A 26,126-nucleotide genomic window follows, 5' to 3' on the forward strand; every position below is an offset into this window, starting at 1 on the left:
CTCCGTCTCCTAGGTTCACGCCATTCTCCTGCCTCAGCCTCTTGAGTAGCTGCGACTACAGGTGCCCGCCACCATGCCCAGCTAATTTTTTGTATTTAGTAGAGACGGGGTTTCACCGTGTTAGCCAGGATCATCTCCATCTCTTGACCTCATGATACGCCTGCCTTGGTCTCCCAAAGTGCTGGGATTACAAGCGTGATCCACTGCGCGCGGCCCAAATTATTATTTTTTAAGAGACAGGGTCTCATTGATGGGAGGATTGCTTGAGCCAGGTTGGTCTCTAACTCCTGGGTTCAAGCAATCCTCCCACCTCAGCCTCCTGAGAAGCTGGGATTACAGGCACATGCCACTGCACCAGGCTCTGAATTTTTTTGTTGTTGTTTGTTTGAGATGGAATCTCGCTGTTGCCCAGGCTGGAGTGGAGTGGCATGATCTCAGCTCACTGTAACCTCTGCCTCCTGGGTCTGGGTTCAAGTGACTCTCCTGCCTCAGCCTCCTGAGTAGCTACCACCACACCTGGCTAATTTTTGTATTTTTTGTAGAGACAGGGTTTCACCATGTTGCCCAGGCTAGCCTTGACCTCCTGACCTAAAGTGTTCCCACCAGCCTCGGCCTCCCAAAGTGCTAGGATTGTAGGCGTGAGCCATGGCGCCCAGCTGTGGGTTTTTAATTTTAACTCATTTTAACTAACTTAATTTTTTTTTTTTTTTGAGACAGCGTTTCACTCTGTCGCCCAGGCTGAAGTGCAGTGGTGCGATCTTGGCTCACTGCAACCTCTGCCTCCCGGGTTTAAGTGATTCTCCTGCCTCAGCCTCCCGAGTAGCTGGGATTACAGGCGTGTGCCACCACACCCAGTAAAATGTTTGTATTTTTAGTAGAGACGGGGTTTCACCATGTTGGCCAGGCTGGTCCCGAACTCCTGATCTCAAGTGATCTGCCCACCTTGGCCTCCCAAAGTGCTGGGATTACAGGTATGACCCACGGCGCCTGGTCAAGAATGTTTATCATACCTAGTCCTGAAGACTAACTTAAATTTAAATGGCAACACATGGCTGGTGGCTACCGCATAGTACAACACAGACCTCGACAATTAGTCTGGGTGACTTGGGAAAGCTGATTAGGAAAGTAGTTCTCGACAGCCAGACGGCCGCAGAGGAATGGCCTGGGAAGTCTGCTAAAAACAGACTCTGGCTGGGTGCAGTGGCTCACTGTAATCCCAGCACTTTGGGAGGCTGAGGCAGGTGGATCACCTGAGGTCAGGAGTTCAAGACCAGCCTGACCCACATAGAAAAATCCCTTCTGTACTAAAAATACAAAATTCGCAAAGTGTGGCGCATGCCTGTAATCCTAGCTACTCGGGAGGTTGAGGCAGAAGAATTGCTTGAACCCAAGAGGCGGAGGCTGCAGTGAGCCGAGATCGCGCCACTGCACTCCAGCCTGGGCAACAAGAGCAAAATCCCGTCTCAAAACACAAACAAACAAACAAAAAAAAACAAAAAAAACCTCCACAGATTCCTCAATCAAATTATCTGGGACAGTGGGATCCAGGAAGCTGCATCTTTAACATGCTCAAGTAATTCTGTCATTATTCAGCCAAGTTTGGAAAGATACATAACTCTTTTCCTGAGACTTCATGGTTCTCCTGGAGCAACTGTGGGTTTCTTAACATGAACACTTTCACTCTCCCCTTTATAGAACATTTCACACTTGTAAATGATACTAGTATTTCTACATAATTATTGGTTTAGTGACCACTTTAGATAAACTAAAAGCTTCACGAGAGCTGGACCTGTATCTCTCTTATTCGACAGTGTATCCCCAATCCTTAGCACCACGCTCAATGTGTAGGCATAGAATGAATAAAGGACAAGGAAGCCAGTAGCCAGGCAGATCAGGTATGATTATTTAGCTACCATTCTACTGGTTAGTAAACAATGGTAACAGCTCCACAGACCAAAGCAAAGCCCAACCAGCGTGTGACCTCTTTTCTTGCTGCAACACCTTAGCTTACCCGAGATGTCATGAAGAGGAGTTTAGTCTCCATGTCTGGGGTTAGACGACATGCTAGGAATTTTCGGGATGTTCTTGACTGAAGAAGCTGTAGGATACCTGAATCAAATGTGGAAGGGAAGAGAAAAGAGGAAGCCTGAGGACCAGAAAGAATGAAAGGCAGGTTGGGAACCTGGGCCCAGGTACTGATGGCCAGTAGTCTTGCTCATGGAGAAATTCCAAGACAAGACCAAGGGAGGTCAAGCACAGGTGGGGATTCCAACTAGCACTTATGTGTTCTGCTCCAACCAACCACTATCCCCAGGACCCAGCTATATTACTTCCTGTCTTCTGCCGGTCTTCCAGAGCCTCCTACCCACATGATTCCCACTGGAAACAGATGGGAAAGTTAAGGGGAAAATATGGGAAACCCCAGCTGCTCTTCCTGCTCCTGATAATCCCATCCTTGGGTCCTGGAATCAGTGTTATCTGTGGCATGAGCATAAGCCCTGGAGTCAGAAACATGTGGATCCAGATCCTACTGTAGCTCATAAGCATGATTATTGGTTTTTCACATTCATGCGTGACATGTGCCTCCCTCAAACCTTGTTACCATGTCCTCACGTTACCTGCCTGACATGAGAGAACAAAAATAATTTAAAAGGCCAGGCATACCAGTGGCTCACACCTGTAATCTTAGCACCTTGGGAGGCCGAGGCAGGTGGATCCCTTGAGCCTATGAGTTCAAGACCAGCCTTGGCAACATAGTGACACCCCATCTTAAAAAAAAAAAAAGAGGCCAGGTGCAGTGGCTCATGCCTGTAATCCCAGCACTTTGGGAGGCCAAGGCGAGTGGATCGCTTGAGGTCAGGAGTTCAAGACCAGCTTGGCCAACATGGTGAAACTCCATCTCTACAAAAATACAACATTTACCTGGGCATGATGGCAGGTGCCTGTAATCCCAGCTACTTGGGAGGCTGAGGTGGGAGAATCACTTGAACCCAGGAGGCAGAGGTTGCAGTGAGCTGAGATCATGCCATTGCACTCCAGCCTGAGTGACAGAGCGAGACTCCATCTCAAAAAAAAAAAAAAAAAAAAAAAAAAAGACTTGGATCAAAATCCTGCCTCTGTCACCTAACCTACCCGCTGTATAGCCTTGGGCAAATTACTTAATCTCCTTAAACCTCAGTTTCTTTTCTTTTTTTCGGGGAGGTGGCGACAGAGTCTCACTCTGTCGCCACGCTGGAGTGCAGTGGCATCATCTGCAACCTGCGCCTCCTGGGTTCAAGCGATTCTCTTGCCTCATCCTCCCAAGTAGCTGGGAATACAGGCATGTGCCACCATGTCCAGCTAATTTTTGTATTTTTAGTAGAGACAGGGTTTCACCATGTTGCCCAGAATGGTCTTGACCTCTTGACCTTGTGATCCGCCTGCCTCGGCCTCCGAAGGTGGTGGGATTACAGGCGTGAGCCACCATGCCTGGCCTCAAACCTCAGTTTATGTATAAACGTAGAAACTAAAATACTTGTAGGGCTGTCCAGAAGATTAAATGAGGTAATACATGTTTGTCTAACACAGAGGAGGTACTTAAAAGCAATGAAATAGATGTTCAATATAAGAGGACTACAATTTCCAGCACTTTCCTCTCTTTCCTGACTTCCCAGGTCCTGGACAACTGCCTTCCGTGTGTGTGTGTGTGTAGGAGGGGAAGGGGTGTGTGCACGATCACAAGCACATGTGTGTTGAGGTGGGGTGGGGAGCAAAGCTGTACAGTTATTGTTCAGACCATAGCAGGACCCTGGGAAAGGGAAAGGGATATAAAAAGGACCTTGTCAGGGGGAGGCACACGGAGACTCCCTCCTCCAAAGTAGATTTTGCCCAAGCTGGATCCTTGGAATTCGAGGCAAGACTGTTCCCAGGGAGGGGCCTTCTCTTATAGGATTAATTCCAGGCCTCTACTGACTCAGTCTCACGAGTTGACCTCTGACTCCCCTGCTAGACTCTGAAGCTGAACACTGGCCACTGGCTCACCTCCCGTGAAGAGGGGAGGAGGACTACCGTTCTCTGTCTCTCTTTTTTCTTCGTAGTAATGTGGCAGCTGGAGTCTGCCAAGTAGGGGCTGTCTAGGAACTACATGAATTGTTCTGTACCTCTACCATTCCCAGTTGTACTTGGCAAAGCTTGCCCTGTCCCAAGCTTCCTAAAATCTGATCGCCAAAAACTCTCCTACCCACCAACCTCTACCTTCTTGATTCAAGCAAGACATATACATTGAACTCCCAGCTGTCAAGGACAGGATGCCTAAGACCCTACTTACCTGTGAACTGAGGACTCAAGGCCTGAGGATTATGGATAATATCTTTCCAAAGCAGTTCAAATTCTGGTATCCTAGCAACATTCTGAAGCAGTCTTACGAGATCCCGACCAATCATCAGACATTCCATGAACTTGATAAGGAAGAGGAAGTGGGGGACAGGAAAGAGAATAAAAACATGGATTGTTTACCTGCTGGAGGGAGGACAAAGGAACAACATGTTCTAGGGAGGGAAGGAAAGAGGGTTGAAGAGACTATAGGATTTCTTCTGGAACCAAAGGATTGGCTCCTAGCTGTTCAGGGGAAGAGAGCTGGAAGCTGGAAGCTGGGGACTGATATCAAGAATGAGAGGTTAGTGGGAAGTGCTGAAGCCCTGCTGGCTTTTACATTAATCTACCTCCCTCTCCACCCAGAACTGTTTCAATCCAGTTCAAGGACGACTAAAGTTTCAAAAGGATGGGACTGGCAAGTTTCAAAAGGATGGGACTGGCAGAAACCCTAACCTCAAACTCATTTTGTCTAACAAAATTCTGCAGTATCTAATTCTGTGGGTCCAATTCTGTGGTAGAAATGTCTATATCTGTGTAGTCTAAATGAAACCCATTAGCAACATGTAGCTAATGCAACTAGAGAAGTGAATTTTAACGTTTTATCTAACATTAATTTTAGGCTGGGCACAGTGGCTCACGCCTATAATCCCAACACTTTGGGAGGCTGAGGCGGGAGGATCACTTGAGGCTAGGAGTTCAAGACCAGCCTGGGCAACAAAGCAAGGTCCAGTAGCTACAAAAATATAAAGTAAAAAAAAATTTTAATTGCCACGTGGGAGGTCTGATAGAGGACAATTCATAATCTCACTAGACCATGGGAATTACCCAGGAGAGTAGGTGGGGGACCGTGTCATGGTAGGCACACAAGGACAGCTTATCTCTGTGGTGTACAACAGTATCCTTGAAGCTGACCAGGGAAATCCCAAGGATGCCAGCTTAACGGGTAGCATTTCTAGGAATTAGGGCTATTCTACACTAACTCCCCCTCCTTTCTACCCTCATCTGTTGACAAATGATGGAAAACACCACATCTTTACGCACCTTCGTCTCTAACAAGGTATTTCTGACTTCACTGCATAAATCTCCAGAGGTATCTCAGCCTGAGTCTCACTTCCCCACATTATTTTTGTCCTGTTCCCTCACCCGTTCCCGAAGCAGTGAGATGCAGAAGTCCACTTCCTTCTGTCGCAGGGTCTGGAGCTGGGCAGTCCCATGGTGGTCCACGATGAGGCGGAGATACGTGTAAACAGCCATGGCAATGAGGATGCTGCTCTTCAGGACCCACTCCCTGCAGGGAAGAAACACACTGGCTCCTATGGTCTGTCTAGAACTATTCACCCTCCCAATTCACCCTTCCTGGGCTTGGCTACAGTGCCTCAGAAATAACTGATGATTTGACACTGGAAGTAGATGCTTTGATTTTTTGCTTGCTCACTCAAGCTAGTATCTATCTTGGACTAACAACTGGCTAAGCTACGGACAACTTCCTAATTTTCTCTTACAAGTGCCTAAAAGGTAACTGCCAAATAAAAGCAATCTCTTTTTACCACCTAACTACTTAGCTTCCAAGAAAATAACTCTCTTTGTTGACTCATTCATTCAAACATTTACTGAGTGCCTATCAGGCGCCAAGCAACATGTGAGGTACTAGGGACAGAATTAAGCCACAGTATCCACCCAGGTCAGACTACGGGGAAAAGCTGGGTAAGTGTCCCTAAGTCAGTGGTTCTTAAGTGTGATGCAAGAACATGTGGGGATTGCCAAGACCCTTTCAGGACCTGGAGTTCTGAGAACGTACTGTGCTAGCTCAGTCTGCTGATCATTAGCAGCTCACCATGCCACAAACCTTTCCCTGGCTCTATCTAGTCACCGACACACAATGAGTCCCCACTCCCACACAATGAGTCACCTGTCCTAAATCACAACCTGAAAAAAAGAATCCGATTTTGGGTGGCAAACTCATCTGCTCATGAGTTTCAGAATATCCCTGAGGAAAAAGGGGGTAATGAAAGGTTTGTTCGCAGTTGCTTTAAAAGGAGCAGAGAGAAAGACACAGTGGGGATATTCCTAAAACTCTAATCCTGTCTCTAAGTGACAAAATTGAGATGCTATCTCCTCCCAGCAAACAATTTGTAATGGTTTTGGCACCCCTGCTGGAAGGCAGGGAACTGGAGGAAGATGACATGACGTTTAATTAGTCCAAGCAGGCCACATCCTGATTCCGGAAAACTACTCAAGCCACCTAATTAAAATACTCTGTGGCCTTTTCTTTTCACAGAATGGGTGCACTAGCCAAGGTTACTGGGGAAGGTTTCCTCCCCTACCTGCTACCTTTTAACTCCACAGCCCTAGAAACATTTGGAAGGGAGTGAGGAGGAGGGTGTAGGAGAGGACACACTTTTAAATTTCTAGGTATTGACTTTCACCAAAAGATGTTAAGTTTTTTGGAGGGTAGAAAACAGGGCAGTTATCTGGCTATCATCTGATGCCTGTACAGAAAATTCAGCTTTAAGGTATGGGGATAGGAGGTATTTGGCACCAGGAACAAAATAAGAAAAATCACTTTTTAGAAAGATTGCTAGCAAAGGTAATGAAATTACCTGAATCCTGGAATGGCATTATAAAGAGAAAGAAAGAGTTGAAAGGCCCCCTGACCCAGGACAGTAAAAAGGAACAAAGACCTAGGAAAAGCAGAGATCTGGTAAGAGACTGTTAGAATCTAACGTGCTACTGCAATGGCACCAATAACAGAAGTGGCTCCAGGCCCAGATGTGGCCGCACACCTGTGCTGAGAGCTCTAGGTGGCACTGCACAGCAGATAGGGCAGGGCTCTCAGACCTGAGCAGAGCACAGCACACAGCCATCTCTTTTGCAAGGGTGAACGTTGGGAGGAGGGCCATTCTTCGGAACTACAGATAGTATGGACACTATTAGCCCTCTCAATCATTCGACTGCTATGGACATGTCCTCAATCAGAAAAGAGACTCAGAAGTCAAGCAAGAGGAAGACTGAAACCAAGGGGAAAGCCTCACCTCCAAACAAGTTCAGAGGTGGAATAGCCCTCATAAAATTTCTGGCCTTTTATTTTGATGGATAAGGGAAAGAATCAGCCAGAAAGTCCAGTATGTACCCCCGATGCACTCTCTACCACTGGAGCCTCCAAACCCCATATGCAAACTCCAGCAGGATTCACTAATCTCTATTACCTGCTCATACCAATTGCCCCCTGTGCCACTTCAAAAAGAGCATGGGTTCGATGGAGAAGCTTGGAGGGGAGACAAGGATACCTGCCAGGCGTGGGTGTTTGCCTGGCCCAACTCTGCTGAGCTCATTCCTCCCCAGCTTTCCCCTAAGATAAACATTCCAAGGAGGTCTGGATCAAAAATAAACCCTTATCAGATGGAGCCAGTTTTTCTGGGCTATGCGATATTTTGGCAAAGACCTCTTTCCCATTCCTTCATTCCTTGGGCATTAATTTCTTCACTTGCCAACAATACACTTGTCTCTCCCTCTCCTTGCCTCCCCCTCTCTGACTTAAGGTGTTCATGGGCCACACAATCCTTTCATCCCCATTTCCCACACTCACACTCCTAATGGCCATTATCTGGCCTGTATCCCACCCTTCATGGTGGACTCTACCTTTGCTCTGTCAGGATATCCAGAACACTTTCTGCCAACCAGATATTTTTGGCTGTAACGTCTCCACCTTATTTCAAAAGGAGAAAAAAAGAATAGCTCTGATTAGCAACTCAGCCAATCCAATACATCTCTTCACCCATTCTGTTGGTTCACCCTGACTGCCATCCCATCACTGCTGTTCTTAGTGCTGAGATAAACTGCCTTCTGTTCTGTCAGGCTTTAAAGTTTCACCCTTTGCCTCCGGAAAGAAGAAAAGGGAAGGTTCTGAATTTTTCTAGAAACCAGAGCTGCTGCTTTTCCACAGATTGTGAGTTGGAGTGGGAACATTTTGGCCCTTGAAAATGAATGTCTGACAAGTAGATATAAGAAGCCCACAGTTGGAAAGAAAGGATGGTATCTCAGAGAGGGCCTGAGAGGTACAGGTGGCTGACAACAGCTGCAGTCTAGCAACTGGATGTCCTGAGTCCTGCACTCAGGCCCCCAACAGGCCAAGAGTTTCTTATTTCCAGGTAACAGTCTTTCCAGGTAACAGTGCTTGCTATGAAACTTCCTGGGGCAGAATTAACATACAGCAATGCCAGACCAGTCTTGGGATAAGAAGTGGGGGCTGGGAGTGCCAGACAGGGAAGAGGCCAGGAAAGAGGATAAAAATAGCCAAAACTATGCCTTGCCCCAGGTCCCAATTAAAAAATTCAATGTTCACAAAGTCACACATGACATAGATTAAGGTTCATACACATCAAAACAGGAGCATCAGTGTTACATAAAATTTTAAAGAGGAAGCAAGCCCCAATGGGCTAATGGTGAGGTAGTAGCAGGTCACTTTTAAACAAACGCATGCAATCTTGGGAGTAGCCGCTTGAATATGCGGTGGCTCAGACAGATGTCACCGATGCCAAGATGAGAATAAAACCTAAATGTCAGGGTCTGTTCTGTGACATAGTTTGTCCTAACTCTGGCCCCAGTAAAGGGCCTAATTATTAGGGAGCAAGCATTCAGATCATGGGGGTGGAGCCAGGGAAGATGTCTAGGTTTCTGAAAGCACAGGGACTTGGGAACAAATTTATTTGCCCTCACTTCTCTCCCCATTTCTTCCTGCTCTGAAATGCTATCAACTCTCAGAGTGAAGACTGGCTAAAATAGGCCAAATAGTCTGTCAAGCCCCGGGTTTAGTAGGAAAGAAAATGAGGCAAGACTTACTGCTTTAAAAGGACCCCCCATGATTTTTCAGTCAATTTATTTATACAACATATGTGGCCAGAAGATGTCTGTATCAGAAAGAAACAGTCTAAGCAATCCAGGAATTCCATCCCTTTGGCACTTAATCATTCTCCATTGTCTCTATTTAGTCTCTGGGCTCTCCTCCTTTCTTCTTCTTTTTTTTTTTTTTTTTTTTGAGACGGAGTCTTGCTCTGTCCCCCAGGCTGGAGTGCAGTGGCCGGATCTCAGCTCACTGCAAGCTCTGCCTCCCGGGTTCACGCCATTCTCGTGCCTCAGCCTCCTGAGTAGCTGGGACTACAGGCGCCCGCCACCGCGCCCGGCTAATTTTTGTATTTTTTTAGTAGAGACGGGGTTTCACCGTGTTAGCTAGGATGGTCTTGATCTCCTGACCTCGTGATCCGCCCGTCTCAGCCTCCCAAAGTGCTGGGATTACAGGCTTGAGCCACCGTGCCCGGCCCTCCTCCTTTCTTCTTTATGCTCCTGCCATCAAACTCACCTGCAATCTGCTTCATAAACGTCATACAAACACCATCGGCTCCCAGAACCCCGCTCTTCACCAGTTCCCGTACCAACCACACCAACTAAAGGAAAGAGGGAAAAACAGATGAAGAGCAGGACCTGTGAGTTTGAGAAGGGAACTAATTCAATTACAACTGAAAGGAGCACATTACAATTTAGACACACAATGACAGGGGTGTGTTAGCCCTGATTCCTCTTTCCCACTCCTGACAGAGAGAAGATTCATCCTCTCTCTTTGAGCTGGATCCTGTCTTTTCTTTCTGGCCTTACCTGAGTACGGCAGGTATCCTGCAGTTTCAGGTACTTCTCCATAAGTATCTGGTTGATTTTATTCAGGACAATATTCATGCCATCACGACTCACCAGAGCCAAGTCCCGGTAACACTGTAAGAAGTAAAGTTTGTGATCAGCCAGCAAGCTGAGGATAAGGTCCTTAACCCCACCCACAGTGGCCCCCTTGCCCTCTAATCCCTTAAACTTGAATAACACCAGTAAGGCACCAAGTAGCAATGAAATACTTTCCATTCTGGACACTTTCTTTCCATAGGGGTCCTGCATTCCCAATCCATCCCTTGTTCTGTCACACAGAGTGGGGAAAAGGTACTGGTTATCCTTTAATGAGGTAGAAAAGCCTGCTGGGCAGCTGGGTGCGGTGGCTCACGCCTGCAGTCCCAGCACTTTGGGAGGCCAAGATGGATGGATCACGAGGTCAGGAGATTGAGACCATCCTGGCTAACACGGTGAAACCCCGTTTCTACTAAAAATTAGCCGGGCGTTGTGGCGGGCACCTGTAGTCCCAGCTACTCAGGAGGCTGAGGCAGGAGAATGGCGTGAACCTGGGAGGTGGAGCTTGCAGTGAGCCGAGATCGCACCACTGCACTCCAGCCTGGGCAACAGAGCGAAACTGTCTTGAAAAAAAAAAAAAGAAGAGCTTGCTGGGCAAGGCTCCTAGTACTATCCTTGTCCCCCCACTTCCCCTCTTAGGAAGTGTCATACTGTTTGATGCCACAGGCTGAGCAAAACCAGGTGGAGGCCATCTGCTTTTCATCTGCCAATAAGTAAAAGGTCACTGCAAAATGGGTTTGGCTGAACAAGCCAGAAAGGATCCTAAAGAGGTTTTTAGACCAGTACTGACCCAGCCAGATACAGTAAAGGGAATAGTAAGGGAAGAAGATCCAGGGCAGGGCCCTAGACAGTTAAGGACAGAACCAAAACTGAAATTTTTTTGAATTTTTAGTTTTTTTATACTTGGGGTCTTACTCTGTTGCCTGGGCTGGAGTGCAGTGGCACGATCGTAGCTCATTGCAGCTTCGAACTTCCGAGTAGCTGGTACTACAGGCATGCACCAACATGCCCAGCTAATTTTTAAAACTGTTTTTTTTTAGAGGCAAGGTCTCACTATGTTCCTAGGCTGAAACTCTTGGCCTCAAGTGATTCTCCCGCCTCGGCCTCCTGAGCAGCTGGAATTACAAGCACGAGTCACCATACCCAGTTGAACTAAATATCTTCATTCTTTTCTCTGTGATGCCCTTTCCTTCTGCCACGTATTGAAAAAGGAGAGGTGCTTCAGCATACCAAATCCTGGGAGAGGTAAGGGAGGGCGTGCTAATTTCTTCTGTGAGATTATTGCTTCCCTTCCCCTTAGTTTTTTGTTTTTTGTTTTTTCCTTCACTCTGTCTCTATTGTGAGACCAGACTCTTGGAGGAATACCTTAGGGGGCCTCATTAGCAACTTCCTTAGCCTGCTGAGTTCTATCCTGTCAGGGTCTCATCAGAAAGAGTAGAAATTAGGCAGGTAGCTTCCCACAACCTCTGAAGACCAGTAGCAAGGATGGCATCAACAATAATAATAATATAGTATAGCAAGGGCTGGGTACGGTGGCTCATACCTGTAATCCCAGCACTATTTGGGAGGCCGAGGCGGGTGGATCACCTGAGGTCAGGAGTTCAAGACCACCCTGGCCAACATGGTGAAACTCCATCTCCACTAAAAATACAAAAATTAGCTGGGTGTGGTCGCACGTGCCTGTAGTCCCAGCTACAACTGAGGCTGAGGTGGGAGAATCACTTGAACCCAGGAGGTGGATGTTGCAGTGAGCCAAGATCACACCATTGTACTCCAGCCTGGGTGACAGAAGGAGACCGTCTCAAAAAAAAAAAATAGAGCAAGGATGTTGTTATACTATAGCAAGCAATAATACAGCAAGGATGGCATCAAGAATAATAATTTTATATATATATATATATAAACATATATATAACTGCATTTGATATACGTAACAACCTTTTTTTTTTTTTTTTTGAGATGGAGTCTTGCTCGTCACCCAGGCTGGAGTGCAGTGGCGCAATCTTGGCCTCCCAGGTTCATGCCATTCTCCTGTCTCAGCCTCCTGAGTAGCTGGGACTACAGGCGCCCGCGACCACGCCCAGCTAATTTTTGTATTTTTAGCAGAGACAGGATTTCACTGTGTTAGCCAGAATGGTCTCGATCTCCTGACCTCGTGATCCGCCCGCCTTGGCCTCCCAAAGTGCTGGGATTACAGGCGTGAGCCACCGCGCCCGGCCAACAACCTTTTAAAATAGGTACTACTTATTATAATTACTACTTTTACAGATGAGGAAATAGGCATGGAGAGCTTAAAAGTTATTTGCCCCAGGTAGCCGGGCACGGTGGCTCATGCCTGTAATCCCCAAGCTTCTTTCTAGAGCTGCCTGCTGGGAGAAATACCTGGACCAAGGGCTGCCTGGGCCTGAGTCCTTGACCCTTTGATGAAGACAGACCTTGACATTAGACCCTTTCCCATTACCTTTATCTATGGACTGCCAGCACCTGCACAGCTTAGGACTCTACCTTAGCCTCCCTCCTTGCCACAGTTCCCCAGCCAGGCCTGCTCCCAGCTGTTTAGTTCAGACACCAAATAGAAAATAAATAAACTCAAAGGATATAAACATTCCTAAGAGCTGCCAAGAGGGCTGATGCAAATCAAGAAGGTACAAGTGAGACAAAATCCACCCCATGCATCCTCTATTCTTTCCCAGTACTGACCTGCTTTCTCCTTAACTGAATTCTCTTGTTCACCTGTTCAATCCATCCTAATCCCACCCACTAAGTCCCAGAGAGTTGGCCCTAACTCCTTGAACCTGCCTGCCAGTTCCTCAGCTCATGCTTCCCTATAGCAGGATTCTATTTGTTCAGGACTCAGTTTCCACTACTTCTCCACCATATCCACATCCCATCTCGGTCCATGGAGATTCAAGAACAACTAAATCTCAAATCCATCCTGAGGTTTCTGTTCCAAAGTCAGAATTAACCCCAAATATAAATCCTTAGAAAGCAGTCCCGTTGCTTTAAGCTGAAGCCTAAAATGATGCATTACAATCAGTCCTCATCAGTAATTCCCACCTAAAACTTCTGTAGGACAGAAGTATTTTTACAAAATAATCACTCTTTTAGGGAGAAGGATCAAAGCTGTAGGGAGATACGTCACTAATTCTTCCATCATGCTCTGACCTGGCTCAAGGTCTCTGAATGAGTCACTACTTGATAGTTCCTCACCCGCCTACAACTGTGTCCTCCTAATTCTGTCTTTACTGCCTTTGTCTGAAGAGGTCTGACCTGCAGGCTTGGCCCAGAAAGGCTCACAGGTAGGGGATTTACCTGGAAACTTTTAGCATGTGAACATGAATGCTAGTGAAGGTGTCAACCAGCTATGAGACCCAAGGCAAATGCTTCACTTCCCCAGAGGGCCTGGGCCTCCCGCATAGGGCTGTTATAGGGCAAAAAGAAGAGGAGATACTCTAGTCTCTTGCTGTTATAGGGCAAAAAGAAGAGGAGATACTCTAGTCTCTTGCATTTACATTGCAAAACCCAGCAGCCTCTTACTGATAGGCCAGGCAAAGAGCTAGAAATACCACACATACTCTGCCCCCTTCACTTAGGTTTACTGATTTACCCAGGTTGGTCCAGATCACCTGAAACAAACAAACAAAACTTTCCAGCCTTGCCTGCACTGAGATGACTAAATGGAATTTGAATGGTATTTATAAAAACTCACACATAGCCAATGATGGGCGCACACAGACACACACACACACACACACACAAAGATTAAAAAACCCACACAAGAGGAAGTTAAACTTTAACTCCAACCCATCTACTCTCATCTTTGCCAACAATTTCTTTAAAATGGATGGGCTGGACTGGATCACATCACTCTTTAACACCACCCAACTGGAAACATTCATTTGTCTTCAAGGATCTTGATGATAAATTCAGTACAAAAATGAAACAGCAATTTAACTCGACAAGGTCCCAGCCCAGAATGGCCTTGGCTCTCCTGGGAAACCAAGGATTTCTGAATACTTGCTGCCTCACTGCCCACCCTCACCCCAGACCCTATTCTAGTTCGCATTAGAAGTACAAACAGATCAGGTTCCCATGCCCATAAATCCTTCCCTTGGCATTAATTCAAGCAGCTATGCCAAGGAATCATGAGCATCCTGCTCTTATCCCCGGAAATGATTTTCCTTTGGTTCCCCTTGAACAAACGACATCATCTCTGACCTCCAAGTTACCTCACAGGTAAACTGGGAGTGGTTAGGAGGAGACAGAGCCACCAACTTCATATGGTTTTGTAAGAGGATCAAATGAGATCTTGTCTGGATAGAGTCTAATAGAATGCTGGGCACTGAGTATGTTTGTTTCCCTCTACATCACCTTTATTCAGAGAAGAACCAATGAAACGTTAATTCCCCCATTCCAAGCTCTTCTTAGTGTCATATAGTTAATGCCAGATAACAGACACATACCTTAACTCATTATACCAAGACTCAAAGGACATAGCATTGCTCGACAGGGGAAATTTGGAGAGGCAAAAGACAGAATTTTGATACTTTATTTTAAAAACAACAGGCCGGGTGTGGTGGCTCACGTCTGTAATCCCAGCACTTTAAGAGGGCGAGGTGGGTGGATCATCTAAAGTCAGGAGTTCGAGATTAGCCTGGCCAACATGGCAAAACCCCATATCTACTAAAAATACAAAAATTAGCTGGGCATGGTGGCATGCGCCTGTAATCCTAGCTACTCGGGAGGCTGAGGCAGGAGAATCGCTTGAACCTGAGAGGCAGAGGTTGCAGTGGGCCGAGATCAGGCCACTGCACTCCACCCTGAGCAACAGAGCAATACTTCATCTCAAAATAAATAAAAAGAACAGAATTCAAAGAGATCACCCTGCCTAGTCCCTCACCTCAAGGAGGGAACCTACCTGAACCATTCCACATAAAGGGGACTCTTCAGTTTGTGAAGAACCCCAAACTAGTTTTCATATAATATTCCTCAGAAAGTCTGACTCCAGTATATTCCAGTGTTCTCCTAACCACTATATTATTTACTGTATCAATCATGTAACATTAAGCTGTCTCATCTAAATCCTACCTACTAAAATTTTAAGCCTGTTTTCTATTCACCTGCCAATGGCAGAATCTACAAACTACAGGCCATGCTCTTTTGAATAAGAACTCTCATGGACTTGGTTACAATTGTTCTCTTCTATTCCCTGGATTAAATCCCAACCGTTTTAGCATTGCCTCATAAATTTAAAATTTAAAACTCTTATGTGTTTTTCCACCTTCATGACTGCCATTTAGCTTCAGAATCTGGAGAAAGAGAGGGGACTTTAATCAGAGATGACAAATTCACTGAGTAAAAAGGGACTTATAACTATATTTAGAGAACAAGGTGATCCAGCTCTGGTCAAAGAGTCTCATACTACCCCAGTTAAACTGTAAGTTCCACCATATCCTGGATCATATATGAGGAGGGTTTATGGGTCCAGAGCAGGGTGCCTTACCTTCTGGGCTTGGGCAGGTTCAGTGAGGATAAGAGTAAACAGACCTAGGCAGATTTCTTCATGCTGGGGGAGGCCTTTGCACACCTGGAATATGAGAAAGGAAAACAAACTAGTTGTCACTCAAGGGCAGTAAGTTCTCAAACTCAGTTTCTCCCAGAAAACATGGGACTCCTAAGGAAGATGCAAAGGAGAATAATCAACTTTTAAATCTGATGATTTCCTTCTCTTAAAAGAGATTTTTTAAAAAAGAAGAGAGATAAGGACAACAGGTGTGGTGGTGCACACCTGTGGTCCCAGCTACTCCAGAGGCTGAGGCAGAAGGATTGCTTGAGCCCAGGAGTTCAAGGCTATAGTGCATTATAATCATGCCTGTGAATAATCACTGCATTCCAGCCTGGGCAACATAGCGAGACCACATTGCTATAAAAATAAAAAGCTATACTGAAAGATGCCCAAGTCTCCAAGAGATAGGCTCCCACAGTAAGAGAGAAGAATTGAGAAATTTGATTCAGGGAGCCAAGACTTGATGAACTTCAGTCCCCTACCCCCAACCACTTAGTCTTCCCATCTTTTTGACCATGTTTCAAGACTTTCATAGCAGCAGCAGTGGCTGCAGGGATAGCATTCTACTTACATAGGCATTGAGGGCATCATTGGCTTCTCTCTCGGAGACACCAGCAGTCATCGATGTCACAATGCTCATACACCTTTCCAATCTCTGGGAAGGGGTGAGAAAAAATGAATAGTGTGCCGTAACACCACTTAGGAAGTACTTCTGGGCCCCTAAAAGTTTAACAATTCAAACCTGATCATGCCCGTTGATGTAACTGCCAGTTTACTAATAAAGTCACCATGAGGATATAACCAGCAAAATCTAAAATATGGAAACCGTAACAGGTGACCTCATTTTTTTAACACATAAATCACAAGAAAAAAAGTGAGGGAAACCCATATATTAAGAGACTTAGGGCCAGGGGTGGTGGCTCACGCCTGTAATCCTAGCACTTCAGGAGACTGAGGGGGGCAGATCACCTGAGGTCAGGAGTTCGAGACCAGCCTGGCCAACATGGTGAAACCCTGTCTCTACTGAACAGCAGCAGCAGTGGCTGCAGGGACAGCATTCTACTTACATAGGCATTACATTGTATTACATGAAAATACAAAAATTAGCTGGGCGCAGTGGCACGTGTCTGTAATCCCAGGTACCTGGGAGGCTGAGGCAGGAGAAATGCTGGAACCCGGGAGGCAGAGGCTGCAGTGAGCAGAGATCGCGCCATTGCACTCCAGCCTGGGTGACAGAGCGAGACCCTGTCTCAAAAAAATAAAATAGGCCGGGCATGGTGGCTCACGCCTGCAATCCCAGCACTTTGGGAGGCCGAGGTGTGTGAATCACAAGGTCAGGAGTTCAAGACCAGCCTGACCAACACGGTGAAACTCCGTCTCTACTAAAAATACAAAAAAGTAGCTGGGCACAGTGGCATGCGCCTATAATCCCAGCTACTCAGGAGGAGGAAGCTGAGGCAGAACTGCTTGAACTCGGGAGGCGGAGGTTGCAGTGAGCAGACTTCGTGCAACTGCACTCCAGCCTGAGTGACAGAGCAAGAGTCTCAAAAAATAATAATAATAATAAATTTTTAAAAATAAAATAAAATAAAAGGGACTTAGGCCAGGCCAGATGCAGTGGCTCACGCCTGTAATCCCAGCACTTTGGGAGGCTGAGGTGGGCGGATCACCCGAGTTCAGAAGTCTCGTCAAGACCAGCCTGGCCAACATGGTGAAACCCTGTCTCTACAAAAAATACAAAAATTAGCTGGGTGCGGTGGTTCACACCTGTAATCCCAGCACTTTGGGAGGCTGAGGGGGTTGGATCACCAGAGGTGGGGAGTTCGAGACCAGCCTGACCAATATGGAGAAACCCCGTCTCTACTGAAAATATAAAAATTAGCCAGGCATATTTATATTTATAGTTATATCCTCATGGTAGCACATGCCTGTAATCCCAGCTACTCGGAAGGCTGAGGCAGGAGAATTGCTTGAACCCGGGAGGCAGAGGTTGAGGTGAGCCGAGATCACATCATTGCACTCCAGCCTGTGCAACAAGAGCAAAACTCCAGCCGGGCGTGGTGGCTCATGCCTGCAATCCCATCACTTTGGGAGGCAGGAGGACTGCTTGAGCCCAGGAGTTCAAGACCAGCCTGGGCAATATAGGGAGACCCCACCTCCATAAATAAGAAAAAAATTAGCTGAGCATGGTTTTGCATGCCTGTGGTCCCAGCTACTCAGGAGGCTGAGATGGGAGGATCGCTTGAGCCCAGGAGGGCAAGGCTGCAGTGAGCTATGATGGTACTGCTGCACTCCAGCCTGGGCAAGAGAACATTATTGTTAATGTTTTTAGTTATGATATAAATACTATGATTATGTTTTTAAAAAGTCCTTTTCTTATAGACTTTATATAAAATGTTTACAGATAAAACTGTGTATCTTAGATTTGCTTCAAAGTAATAGAGGTGGCTGAAAGAAGATAAAAGAAGATTGCTATCTACTGTTAAGTACCGAAGCAGAGTGATGGCTACATGAAGATTTTATTATTCTACATTTTTATACTTGAAATGTCCCCCCAAAATGTTAAAACCAAACTTAAAAACTAATGAGAGTGTGAGGAAAGAAAAATAGAGCACCAAAGGCCAAACTAAAACCTACCAGGGGCTGGGCGCAGTGGCTCATGTCTGTAATCCCAGCACTTTGGGAGGCTGAGGTGGGAGGATCACTTGAGGTCAAGAATTTGAGACCAGCCTGGCCAACATGGCAAAACCCTATCTCTGCTAATACAAAAACTAGCCAGGTGTGGTGGCGCAAGCCTGTAGTCCCAGCTTCTTGGGAGGCTGAGGCAGAAGAATTGCTTGAACCTGGGAGTCGGAGGTTGCAGTAAGCTGAGATTGCACCTCTGCACTCCAGTCTGGGCTACAGAGAGAGACTCTGTCAAAAAAAAAAAAAAAAAAAAAAAACACCAAAAACCTACCAGGGTCTCTAAACAAGGATGGAAATAGCTGTATTAAAGCCTACCCAATAGTCACTCTGGTTTCAAATCCACCATGGCATGGGGTCAACATTCTAAGGGAACCTTAGTCATGGGTCCCTGTTCAGAAGAAGCAGTATTGGTAAGATACTGACAAAATGTATCTCGTAAGTCAATGAACCTCTCCATTATCATCACCTAAACTATTTCCTGAGTCCTTTTAAAACTTTATCTTGAGGCCGGGCGCGGTGGCTCACGCCTGTAATCCCAGCACTTTGGGAGGCCGAGGCGGGCGGATCACAAGGTCAGGAGATCGAGACCATGGTGAAACACCGTCTCTACTAAAAAATAGAAAAAAATTAACCGGGCGCAGTGGCGGGCGCCTGTAGTCCCAGCTACTCGGGAGGCTGAGGCAGGAGAATGGCGTGAACCCGGGAGGCGGAACTTGCAGTGAGCCGAGATTGCGCCACTGCACTCCAGCCTGGGCGACAGAGCGAGACTCCGTCTCAAAAAAAAAAAAAAACACAAAACTTTATCTTGAGGATTAACACAAAAACTGTTTAAGGAAAACCAATTTCCAATGATAATTATTCTGGCAAAAGGAGGACAAAGGAAGGCTGGTTTACTTCTACCTGATCTTAGAGGTCATCACCACGTATCTTATTGAGAAGTGGTTCTATTGCATCATTTTGAGGAACTGACAAATATGTATAATAGGATAGAGGTTTAAGAATGAAAGACGGCTGGGCGCAGTGGCTCATGCCTGTAATCTCAGCACTTTGGGAGGCCGAGGTGGGCGGATCACGGGGTCAGGAGATCGAGACCATCCTGGTGAACACGGTGAAACCCCGTCTCTACTGAAAATACAAAAAAATTAGCCGGGTGTGGTGGCGGGTGCCTGTAGTCCCAGCTACTCAGGAGGCTGAGGCAGGAGAATGGCGTGAACCTGGGAGGCAGAGCTTGCAATGAGTGGAGATTGTGACACTGCACTCTAGCCTGGGCGGCAGAGGGGACTCTGTCTCAAAAAATTAAAATAAAAAAAAAAGAAGAAAAAGAATGAAAGACAACTGGGCTGGGCGCGGTGGCTCATGCCTGTAATCCCAGCACCTTGAGAGGCAGAGGGTGGGTGGATCATGAGGTTAGGAGTTCAAGACCAGCCTGACCAACATGTTGAAACCCTGTCTCTACTACAAATACAAAAATTAGGTGGGTGTGGTGGCATGCGCCTGTAATCCCAGCTACTCGGGAGGCTGAGGCAGGAGAATCGCTTGAATCTGGGAGGCAGAGGTCGCAGTGAGCCAAGATTTCGCCACTGCACTCCAGCCTGGGTGACAAAGTGAGACTCCGTCTCAAACAAAAAAAAAGAATGAAAGACAATCATGCTTCTCCTTTACCATTATCCTCAGGTTGCCTATGTCTATCCTGTGTAAGAGCATAAGGTGGCACAGGGTAGAACTGAGTGGTAAGGCAAGGCAAGTGTTTGTAGCTGCCATAGCTACAAAACTTCAAGCTAAAATAAGCCCCAAGCCACTTATTACAACTTAATATCAGGTCTGACTATGCCCCAAATTAGGTCAGATTGGTAGCTCAGCCTGAATAAAAAGCACCTGTGTACTTGTGAAAAGGAGCTGTGAGGTCACATGAAAGCTGAGCTATGACTCTCACAGCCTACCTCTCCCACAAGCTCTGAGATCCAGTATTACCTAGTCCATCTCCTATATGATAAGGGGAGGGAAGGAAAACCCTCTGGCTGGGCTTCCTCTGTTTTTAAATCTTATCCCACTTGCCAGGCACAGTGGCTCATGCCTGTAATCCCAGTACTTTGGGAGGCCGAGGCACGTAGATCACTTGAGGCCAGGAGTTCAAGACTAGCCTGGGGAACACAATGAGACCCCCCCGCACCATCTCCACAAAAACTAAATAAATCAGCCAGGCATGGTCGTGTGCACCTGTAGTCCCAACTACTTGGGAGGCTGAGGCAGGAGGATCACTTGAGCCCAAGAGCTATAGGCTGCAATAAACCATGATTGCACCACTGAACTCCAGTCTGGGTGACGAAGCGAGGCCCTGTCTCAAAAATCATCCCTCTCTACCCAAGATAGTTATCAAGAACTGGGGAATCAACTACATCCAGCTGCTAGGTTCAGATTGTTCTTACTAGGAGATGTGGGGGAAGCCCTGTACACAGCCTAGGTTAACGGTTTCAGAGGAGAAGGAGATGGTGAACAAGGAGTGGCATAGCATTCTAAAATTCTAGATATTCTTTCCTGTCAAAGGGAAAAATCTCTGCTGAATCAATGGAGAGGAAAGGCAAGCAAAATCAAACAGTGGCTAGCTAATAAGCAAACTGACAGGAAGCATAACATAGAAAGAACCCTCTACCACTTGCCAGCCTTAGGCTAATCTTGGGTAATTTAGCCACTCAAAACCCCTCAAAACAGAGATAATGCCTCTATCACAAGGTTGCTGTAAGGGTTACACAAAATGACATGTGAAAACACCTAGCATACAGCGTCAGTTAAATTAGAATCTATTCAATCTGCAGCCAGGCATGGTGGCTCACGCCTGTAATCTCAGCGCTTTGGGAAGCCAAGGTGGGGAGGAATCACTTGAAGACAGGATTTCAAAACCAGCCTGGGCAACATAGTGAAGATGCTGTCTCTACAAAAAAAAATGTTTAACAATTAGCTGGGTGTGGTGGCGTACCTCTAGTCCAAGCTACTTGGGAGGCTGAAGTGGGTGGATCATTTGAGCCCAGGAGGTTGCAGATGCAGTGAGCCATGATCACGCCACTGCACTCCAGCCTGAGTGACAGAGCAAGACCCTGTCTCAAACAGAACAAAAACTATTCAATTTGCAGGAAGTTCAGCAATTGCAAAACTAAATTTAGAGGATTAAAATCTCTCCACTCCCAGCCACTACTTCTATTCTAATGGGATGGCCTTAAAGATTCCTGAAAACTCCTACCACAGGACATGAATGCCTGACCAGGCTAAAAAGCTTTCTCTCCTATCTACTCTCTGTAAACTTTTGTCTTCTAGGAGACAAGATGAAAAGGTAGGAGAGAGGGAGGGGCCTGAATGATGTATCCTGTACCAGATCTTGCAAAGATGGCTACACAGACCTAAGGGCTAGCTGAGTCTCAGGCAATGATCTATGGCTGAGAGACCTTGGGTTGAACAGTTTCTCTAGGCCCCTTCCCTAGCTCCCGCGAGTTCTGCTCAGAGGCCTGAGTCAATTCTATGGGTCACTGCCCAGTGAAGGAGAAAAGTGGCCTCTTGGAACAGAGAGGCCCAGCTAAGGTTGTAGAAAGTGAGAGTCCAGAATTTGGATGGGTGGATAACTGCAATGAGGAAAAAATATGAGGCCCAGTCCTTTCTGTTCACAGACGAGAAGTATAAATGATACTTTACTCTTCCTGAACTATACAAATTACTTTTCCAAACAGGGATGGGAAAATTAATTACAAATCATTCAGGGTGACAAAGGACCATGTCCCTTCAAAGAGAGCCACAGGAAGCCAGATTCCTACAATCAAGTAATAGCAACCCTTTTCCCCTAGTCTTCAGAGGCTCTTAGTAAAGATCAAATCATAGGTTCAGATGCCAACAATTGCTGGCAGAATGGCTCTGTTCAGAGTAAGCCCTCCATGACAGTACCTTAGAGAGATGAGTAAATATTTACAATCTCTAGGAGCTCCTGAACTAATTTTTCTAATACTAAGACTACCTGACCATGGTTTCCATGACAGCAGCAGCAGATGAAATGGGGGAGAAAGGGGGGAAGGCCTTTCTCTTTGCCAGTATATACCCAAAGCTGGAGACTCAAGCTTTCCATTTCCTCTAACCTTTCCATTTCCCCTCCCTCAGCCAGGTGGATATAGAGTCTGGTAAAAAGCATACAGTGGCCGGGTGCAGTGGCTCACACGTGTAGTCCCTGCATTTGGGGAGGCTGAGGAGTGTGAATCACGAGGACAGACTGAGAGTAGTCTGGCCAACATGGTGAAACCCCATCTCTACTAAAAATACAAAAATCAGCTGGGCGTGGTGGTGCACACCTGCAGTCCCAGCTACTCGGGAGGCTGAGGCAGGAGAATCACTTGAACCCGGGAGGCGGAGGTTGCAGGAAGCTGTTGCGCCACTGCATTCCAGCCTGGGTGATGGAGCAAGATTCCATCTCCCAAAAAAAAAAAAAAAAAAAAGCATAAATACTGCTCCCTATGGCAAGTGGCCTTAAAAACTAAATTCCTGGCCAGGCACTGTGACTCACGCTTGTAATCTCAGCACTTTGGGAGGCCAAGGCGGGCAGATCATGAGGTCAGGAGATCGAGACCATCCAGGCTAACACAGTGAAACCCCGTCTCTACTAAAAATACAAAAATAATAGTCGTGAGTGGTGGCAGGCACCTGTAGTCCCAGCTACTTGGGAGGCTGAGGCAGGAGAATGGCATGAACCCGGGACGCAGAGCTTGCAGTGAGCTGAGATTGTGACATTGCACTCCAGCCTGGGCGATGGGGCAAGACTCTGCCTCAAAAAAACAAAAACAAAAACAAAAAAACCTAAATTCCCCATCTTCAGAAAAAGAAGATACAATCTAACTCATAAAATCCCCAAGGACGGCTGGGCGTGGTGGCTCATGCCTATAATCCCAGCACTTTGGGAAGCTTGCCAAGGCGGGTGGATCACAAGGTCAGGAGTTCCAGAGCAGCCTGGTCAATATGGTGAAACCCCATCTCCACTAAAAATACAAAAATTGGCCGGGCGCGGTGGCTCAAGCCTGTAATCCCAGCACTTTGGGAGGCCGAGACGGGCGGATCACGAGGTCAGGAGATCGAGACCATCCTGGCTAACCTGGTGAAACCCCATCTCTACTAAAAAATACAAAAAACTAGCTGGGCAAGGTGGCGGGCACCTGTAGTCCCAGCTACTCGGGAGGCTGAGGCAGGAGAATGGCGTAAACCCGGGAGGCGGAGCTTGCAGTGAGCTGAGATCCAGCCACTGCACTCCAGCCTGGGCGACAGAGCGAGACTCCGTCTCAAAATAAATAAATAAATAAATAAATAAAAATACAAAAATTAACTGGGTGTGGTGGTATATGCCTGCAGTCCCAGCTACTTGGGAGGCTGAGGCAGGAGAATCACTTGAACCCAGGAGGCAGAGGTTGCAGTGAGCTGAGATCACACCAATACACCCCAGCCTGGGAGACAGAGCAAGACCCCGTCTGCAAAAAAAAAAAAAAAAAAGAAAAAAGAGAGAAAAAGCATACAGTAAATACTGCTCCCTATGGGAAGTCAGTGGCCTTGAAAGACTAAATTCTGGCGAGGCACAGTGGCTCATGCCTGTAATCCCAGCACTTTAGGAGGCCGAGGTGGGAGGATCACAGGTCAGGAATTCAAGACCAGCCTGACCAACATGATGAAACCCCGTCTCTACTAAAAACACAAAAAAATTAGCGGGCATGGTGGTGCATGCCTATACTCTCAGCTACTCTGGAGGCTGAGGCAGGAAAATCACTTGAATCTGGGAAGTGGAGGTTGCAATGAGCCAAGATCATGCCACTGCACTCCAGTCTGGGCAACGGAGTGAGACTCCATCTCAAAAAAAATAAATAAAAAAAATTAAAAAAAAAAAAAAACTAAATTCCTCATCATCTTCAGAAAAGGAATATACAATCTAACTCATAAAATCGCCAAAGATGACTGGGCACAGTGGCTCCTGCCTGTAATCCCAGCACTTTGGGAGGCTGAGGCGGGCAGATCACCTGAGGTCAGGAGTTTGAGACCAGCCTGGCCAACATGGTGAAATCCCATCTCTACTAAAAATACAAAAAAATTAGCTGGGCATGCTGGTGGGCACCCGTAATCCCAGCTACTCGGGAGGCTGAGGCAGGAGAATCACTTGAACTCAGGAGGTGGAGGTTTCAGTGAGCTGAGATCACGCCATTGCACTCCAGCCTGGGCAACAAGACGGAAACTCTGTCTTAAAAAATAAAAATAAAAAATCTCCAAGGACTCATGCAGGTAAGGAGTTACTGAACAAGCTGGGTTCAAAGTATTCCACAACCATGAGTCACTTGTATATGAAATTATGATTTAAGGGGACAAAAACTAGAAGTGACTCAAAGTCCATTCCCTGGAGATTCCTCCCATATGGATATGAATTATTCCTTGGGGAAAACCAGGTAGGGACATACCTCTACCAAATGCAACCCTGAGACCTATCCAGGGCTTAAGAGGAAGCTCTGGCCAGGTGTGGTGGCTCATGCCTGTAATCCCAGCACTTTGGGAGGCCGAACACTTTGGGAGGCCAAGGTGGATCACCTGAGGTCAGGAGTTTCAGACCAGCCTGGCCAACATGATGAAACCTCATCTCTACTAAAAATACAAAAATTAGCCAGGCGTGGTGGTGCCTGTAATCCCAGCTACTCTAGAGGCTGAGGCAGGAGAATTGCTTGAACCCAGGAGGCGGAGGTTGCAGGGAGCCAAGATCGTGCCACTGCACTCCAGCCTGGGCAACAAAGGGAGACTTCGTCTCAAAAAAAAAAAAAAAAAAAAAAAGTTAAAAAAAGAGGACGCGGGGCCAGGCGCGCTGACTCATGCCTATAATCCCAACACTTTGGGAGGCCCAGGTGGGCGGATCATGAGGTCAGGAGATCGAGACCATCCTGGCCAACACGGTGAAACCCCATCTCTACTAAAAATGCAAAAAATTAGCTGGGTGTGGTGGCGGGCCCCTGTAGTCCCAGCAACTCGGGAGGCTGAGGCAGGAGAATGGTGTGAACCCGGGAGGCGGAGCTTGCAGGGAGCCCAGATCATGCCACTGCACTCCAGCCTGGGTGACAGAGTGAGACTTGTCTCAAAAAAAAAAAAAAAAAAAAAAAAAGGATGCTCTGACTTCTTGGGCCTCCTGCTTTCAGCCTGATTTAAAAGTGGTTGGTCCCTCTTTGGCAGAAGAAAAACCAGGAGCTACCAAGGCTCATGAGATTAGGAACTACATGTTCTAAACTCCTTCAATCTCTGGCACTATTTTTATCTCATTCCCTCCCCAAATTGGGATGGGAATGGGCAAGAAGACTTCCGCCTTCAAAGGGAAAAACAGGGCCAAAGAGAAGAAAGGATACACCAAGTGTTCCCTAGGGTCGAAGACTTAAGAGTTCCTGCCTGGAATGCTCTTGACCAGTGCTTCCTACTCCAAATCTCTAAAGGTCTTTCCTAATCACACCCAATTATAATGACCCCAGTCTCTTCACTACTCTAACCAGTTTTTTTGTTTGTTGTTTTTGTTTTTTTTTACCTTCCTTGTGGATGTGTTAACTCAAGCTGTGAGATGATAAGCTTTGAAAGGTAGACCTTGGATGTCCTCCATCCTGTTTTCCTATAAGACCCAGCACATAGTAAGCATACATGGTCAGGAAACTACCTCTGTGTTCCTGGGCAATAGGTAGGTCTGTGATGGAAAATAACCAAGCCAGAACAAGCAAAGGTCAGTTGATCAACACCAAGTTTTCATAACTTCGGTGTGCAGAGATCT

General features: G+C 46.6%; 1 protein-coding gene and 1 non-coding gene across 3 annotated transcripts in view; one reads left to right on the forward strand and one right to left on the reverse strand.

The window, feature by feature from the left end:
- INTS3 (integrator complex subunit 3) overlaps positions 1–26,126 on the reverse strand; it is a 48,496-nt gene that overhangs the window by 19,416 nt on the left and 2,954 nt on the right. For both annotated transcript variants that reach the window (XM_037997916.2, XM_007977044.3), the window contains exons 2-9: positions 16,215–16,298; positions 15,581–15,664; positions 10,003–10,116; positions 9,710–9,794; positions 7,993–8,059; positions 5,497–5,641; positions 4,307–4,436; positions 2,012–2,109 (exon numbers count right to left, since the gene is read on the reverse strand). In XM_037997916.2, the coding sequence (XP_037853844.2) occupies positions 2,012–2,109; positions 4,307–4,436; positions 5,497–5,641; positions 7,993–8,059; positions 9,710–9,794; positions 10,003–10,116; positions 15,581–15,664; positions 16,215–16,298 (807 nt within the window). The remainder of the gene's footprint in view (positions 1–2,011; positions 2,110–4,306; positions 4,437–5,496; positions 5,642–7,992; positions 8,060–9,709; positions 9,795–10,002; positions 10,117–15,580; positions 15,665–16,214; positions 16,299–26,126) is intronic.
- On the forward strand, positions 2,525–2,628 carry LOC119624651 (small nucleolar RNA U13). Its single transcript, XR_005240804.1, has one exon. It is a non-coding gene; the product is annotated as a small nucleolar RNA U13 (small nucleolar RNA).

The sequence above is a fragment of the Chlorocebus sabaeus genome, chromosome 20, assembly GCF_047675955.1.
Source record: "Chlorocebus sabaeus isolate Y175 chromosome 20, mChlSab1.0.hap1, whole genome shotgun sequence".
Classification (NCBI taxonomy): domain Eukaryota; kingdom Metazoa; phylum Chordata; class Mammalia; order Primates; family Cercopithecidae; genus Chlorocebus; species Chlorocebus sabaeus.